This window comes from Solanum dulcamara, chromosome 3 (assembly GCF_947179165.1).
Source record: "Solanum dulcamara chromosome 3, daSolDulc1.2, whole genome shotgun sequence".
Classification (NCBI taxonomy): Eukaryota; Viridiplantae; Streptophyta; class Magnoliopsida; order Solanales; family Solanaceae; genus Solanum; species Solanum dulcamara.
Window position 1 is genome coordinate 15,750,861 of NC_077239.1, and position 19,846 is coordinate 15,770,706.

General features: G+C 37.3%; 2 protein-coding genes across 3 annotated transcripts; one reads left to right on the top strand and one right to left on the bottom strand.

The window, feature by feature from the left end:
- Window positions 1–11,925: 11,925 nt before the first annotated feature.
- On the bottom strand, window positions 11,926–15,049 carry LOC129883480 (putative pentatricopeptide repeat-containing protein At5g59200, chloroplastic). The gene is made up of 2 exons (XM_055958137.1): window positions 12,941–15,049; window positions 11,926–12,015 (listed from the first exon to the last, which is right to left on the bottom strand). The coding sequence occupies exons 1-2, from the start codon at window positions 15,047–15,049 to the stop codon at window positions 11,926–11,928; spliced, it is 2,199 nt and encodes a 732-aa protein (XP_055814112.1).
- A 14-nt stretch (window positions 15,050–15,063) lies between these two features.
- Window positions 15,064–18,839, top strand: LOC129882442 (uncharacterized). Of its 2 annotated transcripts, XM_055956733.1 has the most exons (5): window positions 15,064–15,585; window positions 16,911–17,079; window positions 17,732–17,764; window positions 17,883–17,977; window positions 18,269–18,839. In XM_055956733.1, the coding sequence occupies exons 1-5, from the start codon at window positions 15,196–15,198 to the stop codon at window positions 18,485–18,487; spliced, it is 906 nt and encodes a 301-aa protein (XP_055812708.1). In that variant the 5' UTR covers window positions 15,064–15,195; the 3' UTR covers window positions 18,488–18,839. The 2 variants fall into 2 exon arrangements, with proteins under 2 accessions (XP_055812708.1, XP_055812709.1); XM_055956734.1 differs by lacking the exon at window positions 17,732–17,764.
- Window positions 18,840–19,846: the final 1,007 nt, after the last annotated feature.

Consider the following 19,846-nt stretch of genomic DNA (forward strand, 5'->3'; position numbering starts at 1 on the left):
CAAAATAATAGTCCAATCTTCCCACACTCTGTTCTATGAAGCCTCTATCAAAGTCTAGGAGGTGCCAATGACAAGCCCATGGCTACCAACAATCAAAATAAAGGAAACAACCCCAAAACTACACAAGAAGATCAACATCCTTCGGAAACTAGGAGGACTCACCAAGTAGTGGGAAGTGTGTAGATCTTCAACGGTGCACCGATTGACGATTTCTAGTACCTGTCTCTGCATCATGAAACGATGCAGGCCAAATGGCATCAGTACATGGAATGTATGAGTATGTAAAATGGCCGAATAAAACAACATCTGAAAGAACCAAATCAACTCGGGAAGCTCAACTCAGAAAGAAGTACAACTCAACAAGCGTCCTAAGTCTAAGAAAAAATATAGTTTAGACGGGACCAAATCATATACGAATCAACTCCATCCAACTCAGAGTACTACCAAGACCTATGTGGGAGTTTTTCTTATCCGACAACCATAACTTATGAGCCATTGAAAGTACAAAAAACCGATGTTGTTGCCGCGTCCATTCATACTTTGCCAGGGTATGAACGAATCAACCAATCATGGATCCAATCCAACCAAGTCCTATAATGTCAGGACGATAATTTTGGGGAAGCATCCAACTTTAATGGTTCAATCCCCTTCTACGTTTGGTGACGTAGTTATTGGGTTCGAGTATGGACTATACTCTTGCCCAATTCGGTGCTCGATACTCCTCCCAAGACTCAATTCTTATAAAACTCTATCAAATCAACTCAATCAAATTATATCGACAAGTCTCATTACAACCTTGTCAACTCCTCAACTCTATCACAATCAAACCTCTCCCACTCATACAATCCGATCAATCTCAATCATATTTTTTGAGAGTGGATTAAATATGCATTTATAACAACATACAAATCTATCCAATCGTCCCTCCATTCATTTAACAAATCTTTTGGGACTCGCCACAACTCCAAGGTTTTAATTCAACCAATTCAAAATAAACAACACATTTAAGAAAATTAGCATTTTTGTCATAATCCACATAATCAAGAAAATCAATAAAGCATGTTTAATAACCCATCTCCATCGACTCATGCTAATAAGAAGATTTTTGGAATTTCTTAGCTCAACAATATCAATATAACAAGAATCAAATTAATAGATGACAAGACTCATTTGGACATAAGCCTATGAAGAAACTCCATTCTTATGAACATTTAATCCTCAAAGAAAGTGTAGGGCACATGGGTGGACTCAACCCATGTTTTGAGTAGACTTACATACCTTAGTGAAGACTTGAAGAAAACCTTGTTGTTGGGTCTTCAATGGAAAGCTTGAATCTTGAAGCTCTTGGAGGCACTTCTTATTGGAGAAGGGTTTGGAGAAGAAGAAGAAGAGAGGAAAATTTTCTAGGGCTTTTAGAGAGAGAGAGGGGCTGAAAATATGGTCCAAAAATGTTCAAGGCTTGATACATATATAATTTGGGACAATTCCCAAATTGTCCTTTCCCCAAATTCTGAAAAATAGGCTAAAAATGCTCTTGGCGCGATAGTGGCGCGTCGCGCCATTGCCGCGCCAGGTCGATTAGGTCTAAAACCTACACACCTGTTAGTGGTGCGCCGCGCCAAGGACTAAACTACTGAGGCATGTTCTTGGCGCGATAGTGGCGCATCGCGCCCTTACAGCGCCAAGGCCATATTTTTTGGGTTCTGGGAAAATAGGCTTGAAAACCCTGCATACCTCGTAGTGGCGCGCCGCGCCAGGGACCAAACTACTGAGGCATGTTCCTGGCACGATAGTGGCACGTCGCGCCACTGCGGCGCCAAGCCCAGATTTCCAACAGCTGCAACCCAGGCCTAACATTTCTATCGAGCTAGTTCGTCTTAGGATCGTCATATCTTTTGACTCCGAACTCCAAAATTTTCATTCTTAATGGCATTGGAATGAAGACTCGATGACCTTTAATTTAATAGGTCGTGGGCCACCCAGATTTTCATATTTTAAAAGGTAGGGTCGTTAGAAGTCAACCCCTTATACGAACTCATCCTAAAACTTAGCCACGACGAACCTTTTGGAATTAGCTTGGTCCTAGGGGTCCTTTATGACCCCACATCACCTCCAACACTCTTCAATTACTCAGGGACTCATCTTAACTCAAGCATATACTTCAAAATAAATGAGTTTGACCCTACATGTATACAAGAAAGGTCTGAATCTTAGGGAAACATTTTGTGGGTGTTACACATGATAAGACTTGATTGGATATGGATCCATGATTGGTTGATTCGTTCATACCCTAGCAAGGTATGAACGGACGTGGAAACAACGTCAGCTTGTTGTACTATCACTGGCTCATAAGTGATGGTTGTCGGATAAGAGAAACTCCTATATAGGTATTGATAGTACTCTAAGTCGGATTGGGTTGAATTGTATGTGATTAGTCCCATCTAAATTATATTCTTGTTTAGACTTAGGACACTTGATCGAGTTGTTCTTTCTCTTGAGTTGAGATTTCGAGTTGATTTGATTCTTCCTTGATATTTATTTCATTCAGCCATTTTACATACTCGTACATTCCATGTACTGACGTCATTTGGCCTGCATCATTTCATGATGCAAAGACAGGTACTAGAGATCATCAACCGATGCACCGTTGAAGATCTATTCACTTTCAGCTAGTTGGTGAGTCCTCCCAGTTTCCAGAGAATACCGAGATTATCTTTATGGTTTTGATTTATTTCTCTTATTTTGATTTTTGGTAGCCATGGACTTGTTATTGACACCTCCTGAATTGTTGATAGAGGCTTCATAGACTAGAGTGTGGAAATATTAACTTGTTCGTTTTGACTAGTTTTATTCTAGCTAGTTATTGATTGGATATTTGTTTGGCCTTTGGCCCTAAATTATGAATAGTATCCTTATGATTGAGTCTTCCACTGATAGAATATGACTAAATAAAAGTGTGACTAGACCAAGTGGTTCGCTTGAAGGTCAGAAATGGCTTTCGAGTGCAAGCCACGTCTAGGATACCCTTCCAGGGCGTGACATACTCTTACCCAATTCGGTGCTCGATACTCCTCCCAAGACTCAATCTCATAAGACAATCAATCTGAATCAAACCAAATCAATAAGTCTATTTTGGACTCTTTCAATTCATTCGTTCTATAAAATTATTCCCTTCAACCAATCAATTTCCCAATTATTTACAATTATGTAACTAAAAGAGATTTTAGACAATTATTTATGACAACATTCAGGACTATCAATTTGTCAACACTATCATTACTATCATCACACTCACATTCCAATCACAATCGTACATCCATAATTCAAGGCTCTAGACTCAATCTTAAGATGTATACAATTCAATATCAATCAACACATTTCTAGGGTTTAAGTAAAATAAGTAGTTCAATTCATGTGTTCAAGGAATTAATTCGTAGAAAAACAATATTCCATCAATAATCAGTAAAACATATATATTTTTAAGACAAGAACTTCTCAAGGAATATAATCATGGAGGCTCAATACTTACACATTCCATCTATCACAATCATGGGTACATGGAGGAACAAAATCCATGTTTTAGTTCAGCCTCACATACCTAGACTCAAAGAACAATCAAGAACTCGGAGACCTCGCTTGAAGAACTTGAACCCTAGTCTTTCTCCTCTTATCATATCCTCGCTTATAAATAATCCAAGTGTAATTGAGAGTATTAGGCATACTAGGTACTGATAAGGGACTTAATTTAGTCCTAAAATGTCAGAATTTTAGTCTAAGAGAGGTGGGAAAAGACCAATCTACCCTCATAAAAATACGACACATAGAAATATCTACGGGTAGTCGTCTTTCATCCTGAAATTGGGCTAGAAAATGTTGGGGTCTACAACTCGTGTATAAGAGTCGTCAAAGACTCGACGAGTCATGAACTCCCCTCATTCTACATGTTTCTCAAAAGCTTGCAATAATGAGTCTCTGAAGTTTCCCTACGGGCTGTTTCTACAACTTGTAGGAACGTCGATGACTCATCAACTTCCCTTATAGATATGACCTTCTAGTTCAGAAATTTGATAAAGTGTTAGGTGCTTCTAAGAGTCATTTCTACGGCTCGTAGTTATCTCTACGGGTCATCCTGTCAACTCGTCGGAATGATTACGGCTTGTAATGGTAGCTCGTAGGGAGTCTTCTCCAAATAAAAATTTTACTAAGTGTTGGGGAGGTCTACGAACCATTTTTATGACTCGTAGAACAACCTACAAATCGTAGACCTCCCTCATAATCCATCGTTTAGTCCAATTCATCAATCTTTCTCATGGTTACCAAACTTAGTCTAGGCTAGAATAACATAGGGTGTTATAACATCTCCCCCTTGGGATCATTCATCCTCGAATAAATACTAAGCTGAGGGTTTATTCAAGGCACAAATACAATAAAGGGCTCAACAATTCAAACGTTCGTACAATCAACTACTCAAACTCAAGAATACCTATCAAATACTCAAATTTAGAATGAATCTCAAATCAAAAATTGGAAAAAGGAATATTACTATCAACATTATCATTAGGAGGCACGAATAGATGCGGGTATCTAGCTTTCATATCCTCTTCAACTTCCCATGTAGCCTCTTCAACAAACTGATTCTGCCATAGAACTTTGACGGATACTATCTCATTGGTTCTCAATTTGCAAATATGACGATCAAGAATTTTAATTGAGATATCTTCATAACTCAAACTCTCTTTCACCCCAATGCTCTCATTCGGGACAATTAGCGAAGGATCTTCCAAACATTTCTTAAGCATAAAGATGTGAAACACAGGGTGAATAACTGTTAGCTCCGGGGGAAACTCCAATTTATAAGCTATGCTACCAACCCTCTTCATAATCTGATAGGGACCAATGTAGAGGGAAATAAGTTTCCCCTTCTTTCTAAATCTCATCACACCCTTCATGGGTAAAACTTTCAAGTATACCCAATCGTGCACTTCAAACTCCAAATCTCTTCTCCTAACATCAATGTAGGATTTTTGGAGACTCTATGCAGTTTTCAACCTCTCCTGGATGATCTTTACTTTCTTCGTCACTTGAAGAACCAAGTCTAGTCCAATCAACTCAGTTTCACCAACCACAAACCAACCAATCGGTGATCTATATCTTCTTCTATACAAAGCTTCATAAGGAGTCATCTGAATGCTTGAATGGAAGATATTATTGTATGCAAACTTAATAGGAGATAAATGATCATCCCAATTACCTTTGAAGTCGATGACATAGGCTCTCAACATATCCTCCAAGGTATGAATCGTACACTCTACCTGGTCGTCTGTCTGCGGGTGAAAAGTAGTACTAAGTTCACTCTTAAACCCAAACCTTTCTGGAATGACTTCCAAAATTGAGTGGTGAACTAAGCTCCCTTATCTAAGATGATAGACAAAGAGACTCTGTGCAATCTGACAATCTGTCAAAGATATAGTCTGGTATACTCACCTGCAATGTCCATAGTCTTAACGGGTAAGAAATAGGCTGATTTGGTCATCTTGTCCACAATCACCCAAATAGAGTCATGTTGTCTGCAGGATTGCGGTATACCCATAATGAAGTCCATATTTATCATTTCCCACTTCTCTTCTGGAATTTCAATATTCTGGGCTACTCCACAAGGCCTCTGGTGCTCAACTTTAACCTAGTGGCAGTTCAGGCACTTGAACACAAACTCTGCTATATACCTCTATATTACAATCCACCAATATACCTCTCTCAATTCATGGTACATCTTTGTAGAACCTGGATAGATGGAATACTTGGAATTATGGGCCTCTGCCATGATCCTCTCTCGAATGCCCTCAACGCTTGGAATACACAATCTCTCTTGATACCTCAACACTCCATCTCCCTCTTTGGCAAAAGCCATTATATTCTGCTTATGAACATCATCCTTCAGTTAGAGGAGAATGGTATCTTAATCTTGCTTTTTTTCACCTTTGCAACTATAGATGATTCAGCCCCGTTTTGAACAACAGCACCACATTCACTAGAGTCAATAAGTTGAACTCCCTATTATTCACCTATGAACCTCTTTGGCCAATTCTTTCTTTCCCTCATCTACATAGGCAGTACTTCCCATGGATAACCTGCTAAGATCATCAGCAACAACGTTAGCTTTTCCTGCATGGTAAAGAATGCTCATGTTATAATCCTTGAGCAGCTCGAGCCATCTCCTTTGTCTCAAGTTCAGATCTTTTTAAGTAAACACATATTGCAGGCTCTTGTGATCCGTGAACACATCGACATGCATGCCATAAAGATAATGACGCCAAATCTTGAGAGCGAACACTACATCTACCAACTCGAGGTCGTAAGTCGGGTAGTTTCTCTCATTAATCTTAAGCTATCTGGAAGCATATGCTATCACCTTCCCCTTATGCATCAATACATATCCCAATCCAAATCTAGACGCATCACAATAAATCACAAAACCATTTGTTCCCTTGGGTAGGGATAGCATTGGAGCAGTAGTCAGTTTTGTTTTTAACTCTTGAAAACTCTTCTCCCACGTATCTAACCATTGAAACTTAGCCTTCTTCTGGGTTATCTTAGTCAATGGTGAAGATATGGATGATAACCCTTCAATAAATCTACTATAGTAGCCGTCTAGACCCAAGAAACTCCTTATGTTAGTCATGGATGTGGGTCTAGGCCAGTTCTTAACCGCTTCAATCTTTTGTGAATTAACTCGTATACCCTCTCCAGATACAATATGGCCTAGGAATGCCACTGAAGCAACCCAAAATTTGAATAACCCAATATATCATCTATACATACAATCATAAACATGTCAAAATACTATTTGAACACTCTGTTTATCAAGTCCATAAATATCACGGGAGTGTTAGTCAAACCGAATGACATAACCAGAAACTCATAGTGACCGTACCTAGTTCAGAGAGCAGTCTTTGGGATGTCGCATTCTCTCACTTTCTATTGGTGGTAGACTGATCTGAGGTCTATCTTTGAGAAATAAGTGTCACCCTGAAGCTGGTTAAAAAGATCATCTATCCTAGGAAAGAGATACTTGTTCTTTATGGTGACCTTGTTCAGTTGAAGATAGTCAATGCACATTCTCAATGACCCATCTTTCTTTCGCATAAATAGGACATGAGCTTCCCAAGGTGAGACACTCGTCCTAATGAACCCTTTATCTAGGAGATCTTTCAGTTGTTCTTTTAATTTTTTCAACTCAGCAAGAGCTATTCTATATGGAGGAATAGAGATAGGTTGTGTATTAGGAAAAATATCAATCCTAAAGTCAATTTCTCTATCAGGAGGGAATTCGGACAAATCCTCAAGAAACTCATTTATAATCAAAACTGACTTGAGAGTAGGGGACTCAACACTATCATCTTTGACTCTAACGATGTGGTAAATACACCCTTTAGAGATCAACTTTATAGACCTAAGGTAGGAGATAAACTTACCCTTAGGCATAATAAGACTACCCTTCCATTCTAAGACAGGCTCATTCGGGAAACTAAACATAACAATCCAAGTTCTACAATCAACAGAGGCATACCAAGCATATGGCCAGTCTATGCCAAGAATCACACCAAAATCGACCATATCCAGCTTAACTTAGTCATCTATGGTATCCTTGTGATGGATAAACACCTCGCAATCCCTATAGACCCTCTAAGCTAATATAGACTCACCAACAAGAGTAGATACACTGAAGAGTTCTAGAATACACTTTGGAATTTTATCAAATCTACTAGCCACATAAGGAGACACAAAAGATAGTGTGGCACCCGGATCTATTAAAACATAACAATCAAGAGTAAAGACTCGAATCATACCCATCACAACGTCTGAGGAGTTCATTTTAGTGACTACCCATGGAATATAGACTTTTTGTACCTCTATTCATACCTGAAGTAGTGCCCCTCTGATTGCCTATATCCAGTGGTGCGGTGGTAGAAGACTGGGATTTGTTTGCCCATGTCAGACACTCCCTCTAAAAAAATAGCCCACTTGGCCACATTTATAACAACCAATCTTTCCCTCTCTGCACTCTCCCAAATAGAGCTTACCACACTTGCCACAGGGTGGATTTCCCCTCGAACCTTGTGCCATACTAGCTTGGGATTGAGAACCCTAGGATTTGAAATTCAAGTGACTCTTTCCCTGCTAATCATACTTGTTATGCAGTGTAGGTGCGCTTGCCGCAGAGGGGGCATAGTTGGAAGAACTTTTCTGAAAGAAGGACTTGTTGCCCTTGCTCTACCTCTGCTCACTCTCATGTCCAGCTGATTTTGCCTTCTTGCTCAAGTGATCCTCCTTGTCTTTCCTTTTCTCATCCTCTACCTGCTGAGAAGACACCATTAATCTAGAAATATCCATGTCAGAGATCAATAATGATGTTTTTCACTCCTTCTTTACATATCTTCCCTATTCGGAGACAAATTTCCTCATCTTCGATCTCATATCTAGGATCATCTCTGGAGCATATCTGGACAACTAGATAAACTTCAGACTATACTCCTTAACTGTCATACCCTCTTGTTTCAAATTCAAAAACTCTTTTACTTTCGCTTCCCTTAATTCTCTGGAAAAGAAGTGATCAAGAAATTCTCCCTCAAACTCATCCTAAATAGCAGGCTCCGTATCCTCACCTCTACTTTCTTTCCACTGGTTATACCATACATTTGACACATTCTTGAGCTGATAAGACACCAACTCAACCCCCTCGATCTCTGTAGCATACATCGCTTTTAGGATCTTCCACATCTCATCAATGAAATTTTGGGGTCCTCATCAACCTTGGAATCTGTGAAAACTTGATGATTCATCCTCAAGAAGTCTCAGATCCTTGCTGACGCTGGCCATTATTGGGAGATAGAGTTGGGAGCCGGTGAACTCTGGTTACCTCTTTGGCCAGCTATCAGTTGAGTGAGCATAGTGATGTCATTTCTAAACTCAGCTTCTGAAGTAAGAGTTGGTTGAGTAATAGGCTCTTGGTGTGCCTCAGTAGACCTTGCAGATCATCCCCTAGTTCTCACTCCAGATGGTGGGGGCATCTCAGATTGTAAAACTCCAGTATTGGCGGCATTCCTCTAGCTAGCGGTACATTTAGGAGGCATTATCTGCAAACACATAAAGCACAAATTAGGAAGGAAATTTTAGAGTTAAACTTTTTCACCCAAACTTAGAATATGAAGAAGGGAAATAATTCCTAATGTACTATAGCCTCCTGATTATAAGTATTGTGCACAACATACTCATAAGCAAGACTCTACTAAACACGTCTTCATAGACTCCCTAGAAATCTTGAACTCTAGGCTCTAATACTAAGTTTTTCACACCTCGGGAGGGTACCCTATACGTGGCCGACACTCGAAAACTATTGTTAGTCTTCAAGAGAACCACCTGGTCCAATCACACCTTCATTCAATCACATTCTATCAGCGGAAGACTCAACTCACAATAATACTACTCATAAATAAGGCCAAAGGCCAACCATCTATCCAATCAACAACTAGTAAGAATGAAACTAGTCAAAACGAAACAAATCAACATCATCAACACTCTAGTCTATGAAGCCTCTATCAACAATCTAAGATATGACAATGACAAGTTCATGGATACCACAAATCAAATAAAGGAAAGCTAACTCAAAGCTGAAAAGATATATGTGGTATACTCCGAAAATATGGAGGACTCACCAACTAGTTGAAAGCGAATAGATCCTCAATGATGCACCTGTTAATGATCTCTAGTACCTGTCTCTGCATCATAAAATGATGCAGGCCCAAATGGACTTCAGTACATGGAATGTACGAGTATGTAAAATGGCATAATGAAACATGCATCAGGATAGAATTAAATCAACTCAGAATCTCAACTCAGAAGAAGGAACGACTCAATCAAGATGTCATAAGCCTAAACAAGAATATAATTTAGATACGATCAATTATATACAATCCAATCCAATCTGACTCAGAGTACTATCAAGACCTATTTGGGAGTTTTTCTTATCCGACAACTATCACTTATGAGCCAGTGATAGTACAACAAACCGATATTTTTGCCACGTCAGTTCATACCTTGCCAGGTAGGAACGAATCAAAAATAATGGATCCATAACTAATCAAGTCCTATCATGTCAGGATAGTAATTTGGAAAACATCCGACTTTAACAGTTCAATCCTCTCCTACATTTGCCGATGTAGTTATTGGGTTCGAGTTATTACTTACTCTTACCCAATTCGGTGCTCGATACTCCCCCGCAAGACTCAAGCTCATAAGACAATCAATACAAATCAAGCCAAATCAATAAGTGTATTTTGGACTCTTTGAATTCATTCGTTCTATCAAATCAACCCCTTTAACCAATCAATTTCCCAATATGACAACATTTAGAACTATCAATTTGTCGATACTATCATTACTATTATCACACTCACGTTCTAATCTCAATCATACATCCATAATTCAAGGCTCTAGACTCAATCTTAAGATGTATATAATTCAATATCAATCAACATACTTCTAGGGTTTAAGTAAAACAAGTAGTTCAATTCATGTGTTCGAGGAATTAATCCGTAGAAAAATAATATTCCATCAATAATCAGTAAAACATCTATATTTTTAAGACAAGAACTTCTCAAGGAATACAATCATAGAGGCTTAATCCATACACATTCCATTTATCACAATCATGGGCACATGGAGGAATAAAATCCATGTTTTAGTTCAGCCTTACATACCTGAACTCGAAGAACAATCAAGAACTCGGAGAACTCACTCGAAGAACTTGAACCCTAGTCTTTCTCCTTTTCTCAAATCCTCTCTTTCAAATAATCCAAGTGTTATTGAGGGTATTAGGCGTACTAGGTACTGATAAGGGACATAATTTAGTCCTAAAATGTTGGGATTTTAGTTTAAGAGAGGTAGAAAGAGACCAATCTACCCTTGCAAAAACCTAATATTAGTCGCCTACGAATCGTCATTACGACTCGTAGAAACATCTACGAGTCGTAGTCTTCCATCGTGAAATTAGGCTGGAAAATGTTGGGATCTACGACTCGTGTCTACGAGTTGTGAACTCCTCTCATCCTATAGGTAACTCATATCCCTGCAATAATGAGTCTCTGAAGTTTCCCTATGAGTCATTTCTACGAATCGTAGGAACTTTGATGACTCGTCAACTTTCCTCATAGATGTGACCTTCTTGTTCAGAAATTTGACCAAGTGTTAGGTGCTTCTAAGAGTCGTTTCTACAGCTCGTAGTCATCTCTACGGGTCGTCCTGTCAACTCGTAGTCAAGGTACTGAGGCTTGTATTTTCAGAATTTAGGCAAAGGCTCTACAACTCGTAGGAATGATTACGGCTCTTAATGGTAGCTCGTAGGGAGGCTTCTCCAAATTAAAATTTCACTAAGTGTTGGGGAGGTCTACGGACCATTCCTATGACTCGTAGAACAACCTACGAATCTTAAACCTCCCTCGTAGTCCATTGTTCAGTCTAATTCATCAATCTTTCTCATGATTTTCGAACTTAGTCTAGGCTAGAATAACACGAGGGGTTACAAGTCAGTTTTTTTATAATAGTGTATAAGATTGTATATTATTGTATATGGGTGTATAAATACTTCTTATAATTTTATATAATATTGTATATCATGTTTTTAAATATTTTTGTAAAAATAAAATATGGAAGTTTTGTATGTTGTTGCATTTCGTATCTGTATTGTTGTAATCCAAATTGAGTTTTGGGATAAAGAATTGTAAGATAAGTTTTGGGCTATATTTTTACGATGTAAGCTAGGTAACTATATTTTTTTTAATTTTTGCGTATTTTCAATGCACAGGGCTATTTTCAACCCATTTTCTACCCCGTACTTATTTTCACCGTACAAATTATTTTGAATCAATATCAACTTTTAACCCATTTTTCAACCATGTCAATCAACAGTCTCTCTTTCAATGCCCAGCGAAAATTATCAGCAATCCCTATAACAACTCCCTGCAAATTATATCATCCAGATTCATGTTACAAAATTGTACAAGTTCAGGGATGCTCGAAACAATCTTCAAGCATAAACAACAAAACCAGAAATTGAGAAGAACAAATTTTTGAAATTGCAACAACTAAAGCAAAAAAGGGGTGTTGAAAATTATTTTTAGTTATTACAGTAATTTTTCTTTTTACCTAAAACTTAAGTTGCTTAGGTTAAGGATGATTTGACATTAAAAATTTTATTAGGTTGTTAAGAACATGTTTGGATTGTCTTAAAAGTTGGTCAAACCTACTTTTAAGTCATTTTTAGCTTTTGGATTGTTTGGCAAAGTTAAAAATAATTTAAAATAAGTTTTAAATGATTTTAAAAATGTTAAAACTTAAAAGTAGACTCTCTCTACTTTTTTTTTTGATTTAAAAGTCATTTAAGTTTGATTTTTTTTTTTTACTTTAAAGCTACTTTTTTCCAGCCAATCCAAAAAGGCTCTATTTGTTGAGATATTTTAGATTTTTGAATTTTGAATTATACAATATTTTTGTTGTAAGTTGGTTATTCAAATCCCTTCTATGCTTAAGAAAAATATTGAGGGACTTTCTTTAATCAATACTTTCAATCTTTTTGCTCAGCATTGTGCCTTGTCAACCCAAACTTTTTCAATGTTCAGAATGGTTACACAGATGATGATATAGCATTCCCATGTGTTTGAGTTGAACCTAAGTGGCACGTAAACCTCAATGTAGAGAGAGGAAAAGAAGTAATCACCGAGTTACATGACTTCAAGCGTCACCAAAAATCCCCACAAGAACAGCAGCCCTGCTTAAAATGGTGAAATCTGTAATTATCTCTTATTATGATTTCTCGATTTGTAATCTTCGAGATATGCTTCATTGTCGTATGGCAGTCCAAACAGATCCTAATGTTCTTGAATACACTTATAGTGGTTCCCTTAGGTAAGTTCAATAGCCCAAAGCAAACTGCTAACCGTTCACTGTGAAATAAGCATTTCTCTTTTGTAACCTTACCTAGTTCTCGATTTGTTTTGGTCTGAATCTTTTGCATCAGATTTTCCAATCTCGAATATACTTTTGGCGTATCTACATGTCTTGTATCACCAGAAAAGAATCTATGAATCTTTGCATTCACCTCCAACCAGCTACAACCGGGTTCCTTCTGAACCGACTTGGACTTCATCAGCTCTCTTTGTTTGAGTGCATCTTTTACCTTTCCTGCTTCACCATACATGTTCGAGAGGGTGACATAAACTGATGCATCATCAGGGTCATGCTCTAATATTTTACTGGCCGCCATCTCTGCCATTTCAAGGCAACCATAAAATTTGCAACCTGCTAGAAAAGGTCTCCAGATTGGAGCATTGGGTTCAATTGGCAGCTTGTTTATGAATTCGAGAGCATTCTCTAACTGCCCTGATCTACTCAGCAGGTCAACCATGCAGCTATAGTGATTCTCTTCAGGTGGAATTCTGTAATCTCTAGTCATAGACTCGAACAACTCTTTCCCTTGTTGAACTAAACCACAATGGCTACAAGCAGAAATAACAGCAAGGAAGGTGAAACTCGTTGGTAATATCCCTTTCTCTGCCATCTTTTCAAACAAGGATATAGCCTTCATTGGATTACCATACTGTGAATAAGCTTTAATCATTGCATTAAATGTCACATCATCTGGTGCAGATGTTAGAAAGAAAACCTTCTCAGCATCCTCTAAATTGCCGCATTGTGCATATGTTTCTATTAGTGAACTCGCCACATGCAAGTTCGCTCCAAACATCCCCTTAACTACCCAAGAATGCACCTGCCTGCAGATTGCAAGAGATGGCAGGAACGAGCAGGCCTTCAGAGTAACTGAACATGTATATTCATCACAAGCAATACCTTTCATTAGCATCTTACGGAAGATCTCCAATCCAGAAACAATCTCACCATTGTGAACAAGGCCGGTTATCACTGCATTCCATGATGCACAAGATGCTACGTGTCCCATCTCCTTGAGCTGTTTTCTAGCATTACCCAGTTCTGCACATTTTGAGTACATCTCTATGATGGCAGTCCCGACGAATACCATTGAGATCATTCCATTTTTTATTACCTGAGCATGAAGTGCGCAACCATAATCATAATATTCTGCAGAAGCTGCACATGAAATGGCCACAGAGAAGGTGTATTCATTAGGTTCAGTATTGTTCTTTCTCATCAAACAGAATTGTGTCAATGCCTTATAGAAGGCCTTTTGATGGTAAAGTCCAGATATAAATGCAGTCCAAGATATATGGTTCTTATTAACAAGTCCTTGGAACAAATTCTCAGCCTCCTCAATCATTCGGAAGTTGATGTACATCGTCAAAGCTGAATTCCCCACCACTGTAAGCGACATAAATTTCAGTTTTACAATTTGAGCATGCAACTGTTTTCCTACTTGAACAGACTCACAATCGGATAACAATATCGAGTAGGTGTAGTGGTTTGACATGATATCTAGAATACTGCTCATCCTGACAAAGAAAGCAAAGGCTTCAGATTCCATTCCATTGCTTACATACCCACATATCATGCTATTACATGAAGCAACATCAATGTAAGACATCGTATCAAATATCATCTCAGCACTCCCCATTTTACCACACTTGGCATACATATTAAGAAGGGCTGTAGCAACAAACTTGTTGAACCAAATACCCGTCTTAATTATTAAAGCATGATATAATTTGCCAAGCTCAAAAATTCCTTCACTGCTACAGTACCTCAACTGATCAATTATATATTCCTCATCCATGAAATTGCTAGCACAATCAAACATGGACTCTCCTAATAGCTCATCCGTTGCATCTGAATTCCGACTGCTTTCCGTAACCATTTCAGCTCTATCTGCATATTCAGCAACATACAAATCTGCAACTGAACCCCTTGTTCTTTTAGCAATTTCGTCAAGCAGTTGGCGTGCAACAGCTAATTTGAGGACAGACACTTTATTTGAAGAATATATGCACTTTCTCCGTTGAACGGGCTTTAGGTTGCCATTCATAGTCGAAGACAAGGAACAAAAGGTTAAGCTACTCATTTGGAGCTTCAAATTTACCCCAAACATTGCGTGCGAACTATAGAAATACTAAAATTGGAGCATAGCGTTGGTACGATGGGTCTTTTGGTAAATTAACACATCCATGAATCATGATGGGGATGAATTTTCAGCCGTCTATTTATATTCTGGTGAAAGATAACATAACCAGAAGCGTGCAATCAAGAACGCGCATGGATTTTGCATCTGCTTTATCTCAAAAGCCAGCTAACAATTTCCATTTTCCTCAAAGCCGAAGAGAGTTAACTTCAAGGCTCGTTTGTAGAATCGGGTATGGCATCCTCGTGGTGCCTAGACGAATGTCCTTCTCACCCAGCTACTATAAGAAAAAGAGGAAAAAAAACACACATACATTGGTTAAGGCAAGTCGAAAAGAGTCTCCTTATGAAGTTTTAGGGGTGTCGTCATCAGCAACGGCAGACGAAATCAAAAGGGCCTATCGCAAACTTGCTCTTAAGTATCATCCTGATGTTAACAAAGAGGTAAGCCCTTTGAATTTTAGTCATTTCTGCGGCGTGTCATTTTGTGCAGAAGAGATCTTTGACTTGATAATTTTACCTACAAGATCAATGTGATTCGCTCTCTCTCTCTCTGTTTCTGCTTGTGTTGAGTATAGTTTGTAATTCATTCTTCTGTCGATGCCTTTCGTGGTCTTATGAGTAGTCTGCAGGTTGATCTTGTTTGAAAATTAATATAGAGTAAAACATTCAAGGCACTCCATTTCTGATGCTAAAATCCACATTTTCCTGATGAGCATAAATCTGATGAAGCAAATTTAGGTCTAATGTGCAGCAATTGTGTCATATTCATGAAAAAGAAATACATATCTAGATTCAGTTAAAATCCGCAATTATAAAAATTCATGGATTGAGCTTAAAAGTCGAACTTTGGTTACTCTCTACACTGCTTTGCAATTGATGTTTGTATGTTCTCAAAGAGTATGAAAAGGGAGAAATTTGTACATAGACTGGTACATAATCGTGTGCTAGCTCAGCATGTTGAATTTCCTCTATGCTATATATATCACACAAATATTTGCAGAAGAGGTGATGGCTAAAATGTCTAAAGTTGTTTAGATGTGTTGGTATGTGACTTAGCACTGTTTACTTTTTGAAATAAGAAAAGAAGAAAGGTGCTGATGATTAGAGATCGGGATATTCAATGTGGATTCTTCTCAAATTCCATACTAGTGGTTGTCTTTGTGCATGTCTTTTTCCAGTTTTTCGCAGTTAAGGGTTGAAGAAGTGTAGTTACTTATTCACTGCTTTATTTGTTTTACAAGTTAACTCTTATCCCTGTTGGGGCGAGGTTGAGTTTTGCTGAGTACTTCCTGTTGGTAGTGCTATCTCAGCTCTTAGCCTTGTGACAGTTCATAGAATGAAGAAAGCCAAAACTCTTCAACCTTGGAATAACTAAATTGTCGTACAAAAGACGACATTTGTCATTGTTGCTTACAGCTGTAGTGGTTCATCAGTTGTAAACATCTGATGCTTGCGTTGTATCTCACTTGTCCACCCAGGGCCAGGATTAGCTCTAGAAATAGCAGAATATGGTAATCTAGCTACAGAAATTCCATATATAGTTCAACACAATTTATTTTATTTTAGGAAGTCAAGGCATCATATGTTAAATTACCTTCCTTTTTTTACACTTTGCTTGCATAATCCTTATTGACAACAGGAACAAAAATACAGATTGCCTCAAGTTAAAACGCGGATAGGAACTAAAACTTCTCTTCCTTTAGAGCGAACAAAACCTGTTTTTATTTAAGTACTTCTCCAGATTCTTTTGATTTCTTTCTGTATAGCACAATGCTCAAGAAAAGTTTATGAGGATTAAGCATGCATACAACACACTTTTGAACTCCAAAACCAGGAAGAGATATGATTCAAGAAGTGACACCTCAAGTTCTTCATATTATAGTGGAGCAGAACAAAATAGAAGTGCTGCAGATGAAGAAGATTTTTATAGCTTTGGTAAAACATCTTTGCTAATTGTGATATTTACTGCTGACTTGTTCTTACATTTTGTTGGTATGCGTGATTGTTTCTGTCCAGACAAATAAAACATTAGCTTTCTACAAATAGTCCTTGGCAAAGCATCATAGTAAAGCAAAAGTGGTTTTACCTGGCCATCTCGAAGTCAGGAGATGGTGCAAAACCTCTTATCTTTTCTGTCCTCAAAAAGTACTAGATAACTCTTATAAGAATTATAACATGAATGGTTAAAGCATCTGTCATCCATCAATTAATGAACTAGAGTGTGTAATCTGATATACCTCCAGTTTCTTGATTAGATTGTAAAGTGTACGAAAGAAAGCATTTAGGTTGGAGTTTGAACCCGATGTTGAAAATTGTTTTTGATACCTCAAAATAGTTGCTTTACACCAATATCTTTGAATGTAGCAATACTTCCACCATACAACATCCAAGTATAAAGTCATTAAATTCAGTGTTCCAGAGGTTTCACCTACGATATTCATGCTACCAAACTGTATGTTTTCACTAAACAAAAAGAAAGCTCAAAAATAAAAGCACGAAAAAATAAAACAGAAATCTATGTTAATCTGTTTAGTAAGACCTTTTTTTTTTGTTTTACATTCTTATGTTTAACCCCTTTATGCTGCAGGTAGCTTTTTCAAGGATGCTCAAATAACCATAGGTAGATTGTAGTTAAAGATACAGGATACATTATCGTCAACTGTGCTAGGGCATTTTTCATATATAGCTTGTCTTGCAGTTGAAAGAGTCATGTGCTCAAGTCTAATTTCTTTCTGCAGCGGACTTCTTTAAGGATTTCCAAGAAGAATTTCGGAATTGGGAGGCAAATGTTGCTTCCACGGGAAAACCAAAGAGTTTGTGGGAAGAAATGGCGGTAAGAATTTGATAAATTCATCTTATGAGAAAGAAAAATACAATTGAGAAACGTAGAAATGATAAATTTCTGTTTCTTGTTTTCTCCTTTTGATCATTTGCCTCTTACCACCCTCTATGTATTTAACCTTTATTTTCCCTGTGAGGTGTCTCTGGCTTATTTACCCTTTGGGTTGAGCAAGATTATTTGGATGTGAAAATCGTTTAACTGTTAGAGTTAGAAGAAATTGTGGTACTTTTACTTTGCACGCAAGAGAGAAAGAATTAGAGTTTACAATTTGATTGTTGACAGGAAATTGGAGAAGAATTTGTTGAGTTTTTAGAGAAGGAGCTTAATATAACCGATTCAGAGGTAGAAGACGAAAGCAACGAGAGACCCCAGAAGGGCAATGCACAATCTGGAACTAGTAATGAAAAACAAAAGAGAACAGATAAAGGTAACAGTATTGAAGAAAATATTGATGAGATTGAGGCAGCCCTTGCCCAATTGAAAAAGGAATTAGGACTTTGATGGGATTGAATTGCTACTTCTTGCAGAGAAGAGCAATGAAATATTGAACATCTTTTTGGTTGTGTCTGGCTGCAATTAAAAGGGTTCACCTACTTTAAATATGTACCAACTGAAAATTAAAAAGGGTTTGCTTTCTTTTCTTTGAACACCTGCTGTGATTGACATTGTTTATAGTAACCATGGGGAACTGGCTGCTGCATCCTTTGATGTCTTAGAAATAGCTAGTATGAAAATGATTTTTTTATGATGTATACATTTGTTGTGTAATTGATGATCGGACGAACACAATGATTTTGTTATTTCACTTGTGGAGTTTAATAGCAAACAGGGAGATACTTCACACTTTCCCGTACGATGGGATAATAATTTTTCGACTCCTCAACCTACTGCCCTATGATGTTCATAGCGTGATCAGGTTTCTACGTAGTTCAGTTTTGTGTTGGATCTTTGGACGATAGTTAACTCAAGCACTCTTACCTAGAAAAGAAATGGAAAAAATGGTCAATCCTTAAGTGTTCCATATTTTGCCGGCAACAATTAGTGAGAGTTTGTTTTTTTTTTTTTTTTTTTTTTTGCAAATTAGACAAAATGTCCATTAGGTTATATTTCTAACAATAAGTAGCCATTTGGAATTTTTTCCTTGCAAAATTTGGCGTCGTCTTCTTCGCCGCTGTTGCTGTTGATACTTCTTCTAAAAAAAAGACGATATACCGCAAACGTAAATCGTTTTAAGCGAATTATATATCAAAAGAATCAAAATATTGAGAAGATTTCATAACTAAAATTTTGGGACTGTTTATAGGAGATTTTGAGCTGATCGAAATTGAATAGGTCAATGTATATTTTATGTATAGTCAATGTATACTTCTTTTATATTTAAGTACTATTCAATTTTTTATAGTCAATGTATAACTCATGTATAGGTAAACTATATTGTAAAGTTAGTGTATATTTTCTATGACTTTTGGCAAGGTATAGCGTATAGTCAGTGTATACTTCGTATGATTTTTGGTTATTTTATATGTAAATAAAATATGGTTATATTTGTTATATACTAATTACTTTATTATTATTATTAGTAGTAGTAGTAGTAATAGTAGTAGTAGTATAATTATATATATATATATATATATATATATATATATATGAAATTAGCCCCTTTTTATATGAAAACAAATGGCGAACAATTGTCCTTATTTATATATCAAAATAAGAAAAAATTACGTGAATTAGCAAACATTATTAGTATATTATTTAATATAACTATAGTTTCATGTAATTATGAATCGCGGTTACAATTAATAAAATTTGTTATTATATAAATTTGGGGGCTCATATACGAATCTAGAAGTGAATTTA

Bases quoted from the DNA above. Each gene is read 5' to 3' on its own strand.
- LOC129883480 (XM_055958137.1), bottom strand. From the start codon at position 15,049: ATGAATGGCAACCTAAAGCCCGTTCAACGGAGAAAGTGCATATATTCT. The intron at 12,016-12,940 runs GTATTCAAGAAC...TATAATTTGCAG, and splicing joins CTAAGGGAACCACTATAAGT to GGAGTTGTTATAGGGATTGC.
- LOC129882442 (XM_055956733.1), top strand. From the start codon at position 15,196: ATGATGGGGATGAATTTTCAGCCGTCTATTTATATTCTGGTGAAAGAT. The intron at 17,080-17,731 runs GTAAAACATCTT...TTTATGCTGCAG, and splicing joins AGAAGATTTTTATAGCTTTG to GTAGCTTTTTCAAGGATGCT. The intron at 17,978-18,268 runs GTAAGAATTTGA...GATTGTTGACAG, and splicing joins GTTTGTGGGAAGAAATGGCG to GAAATTGGAGAAGAATTTGT.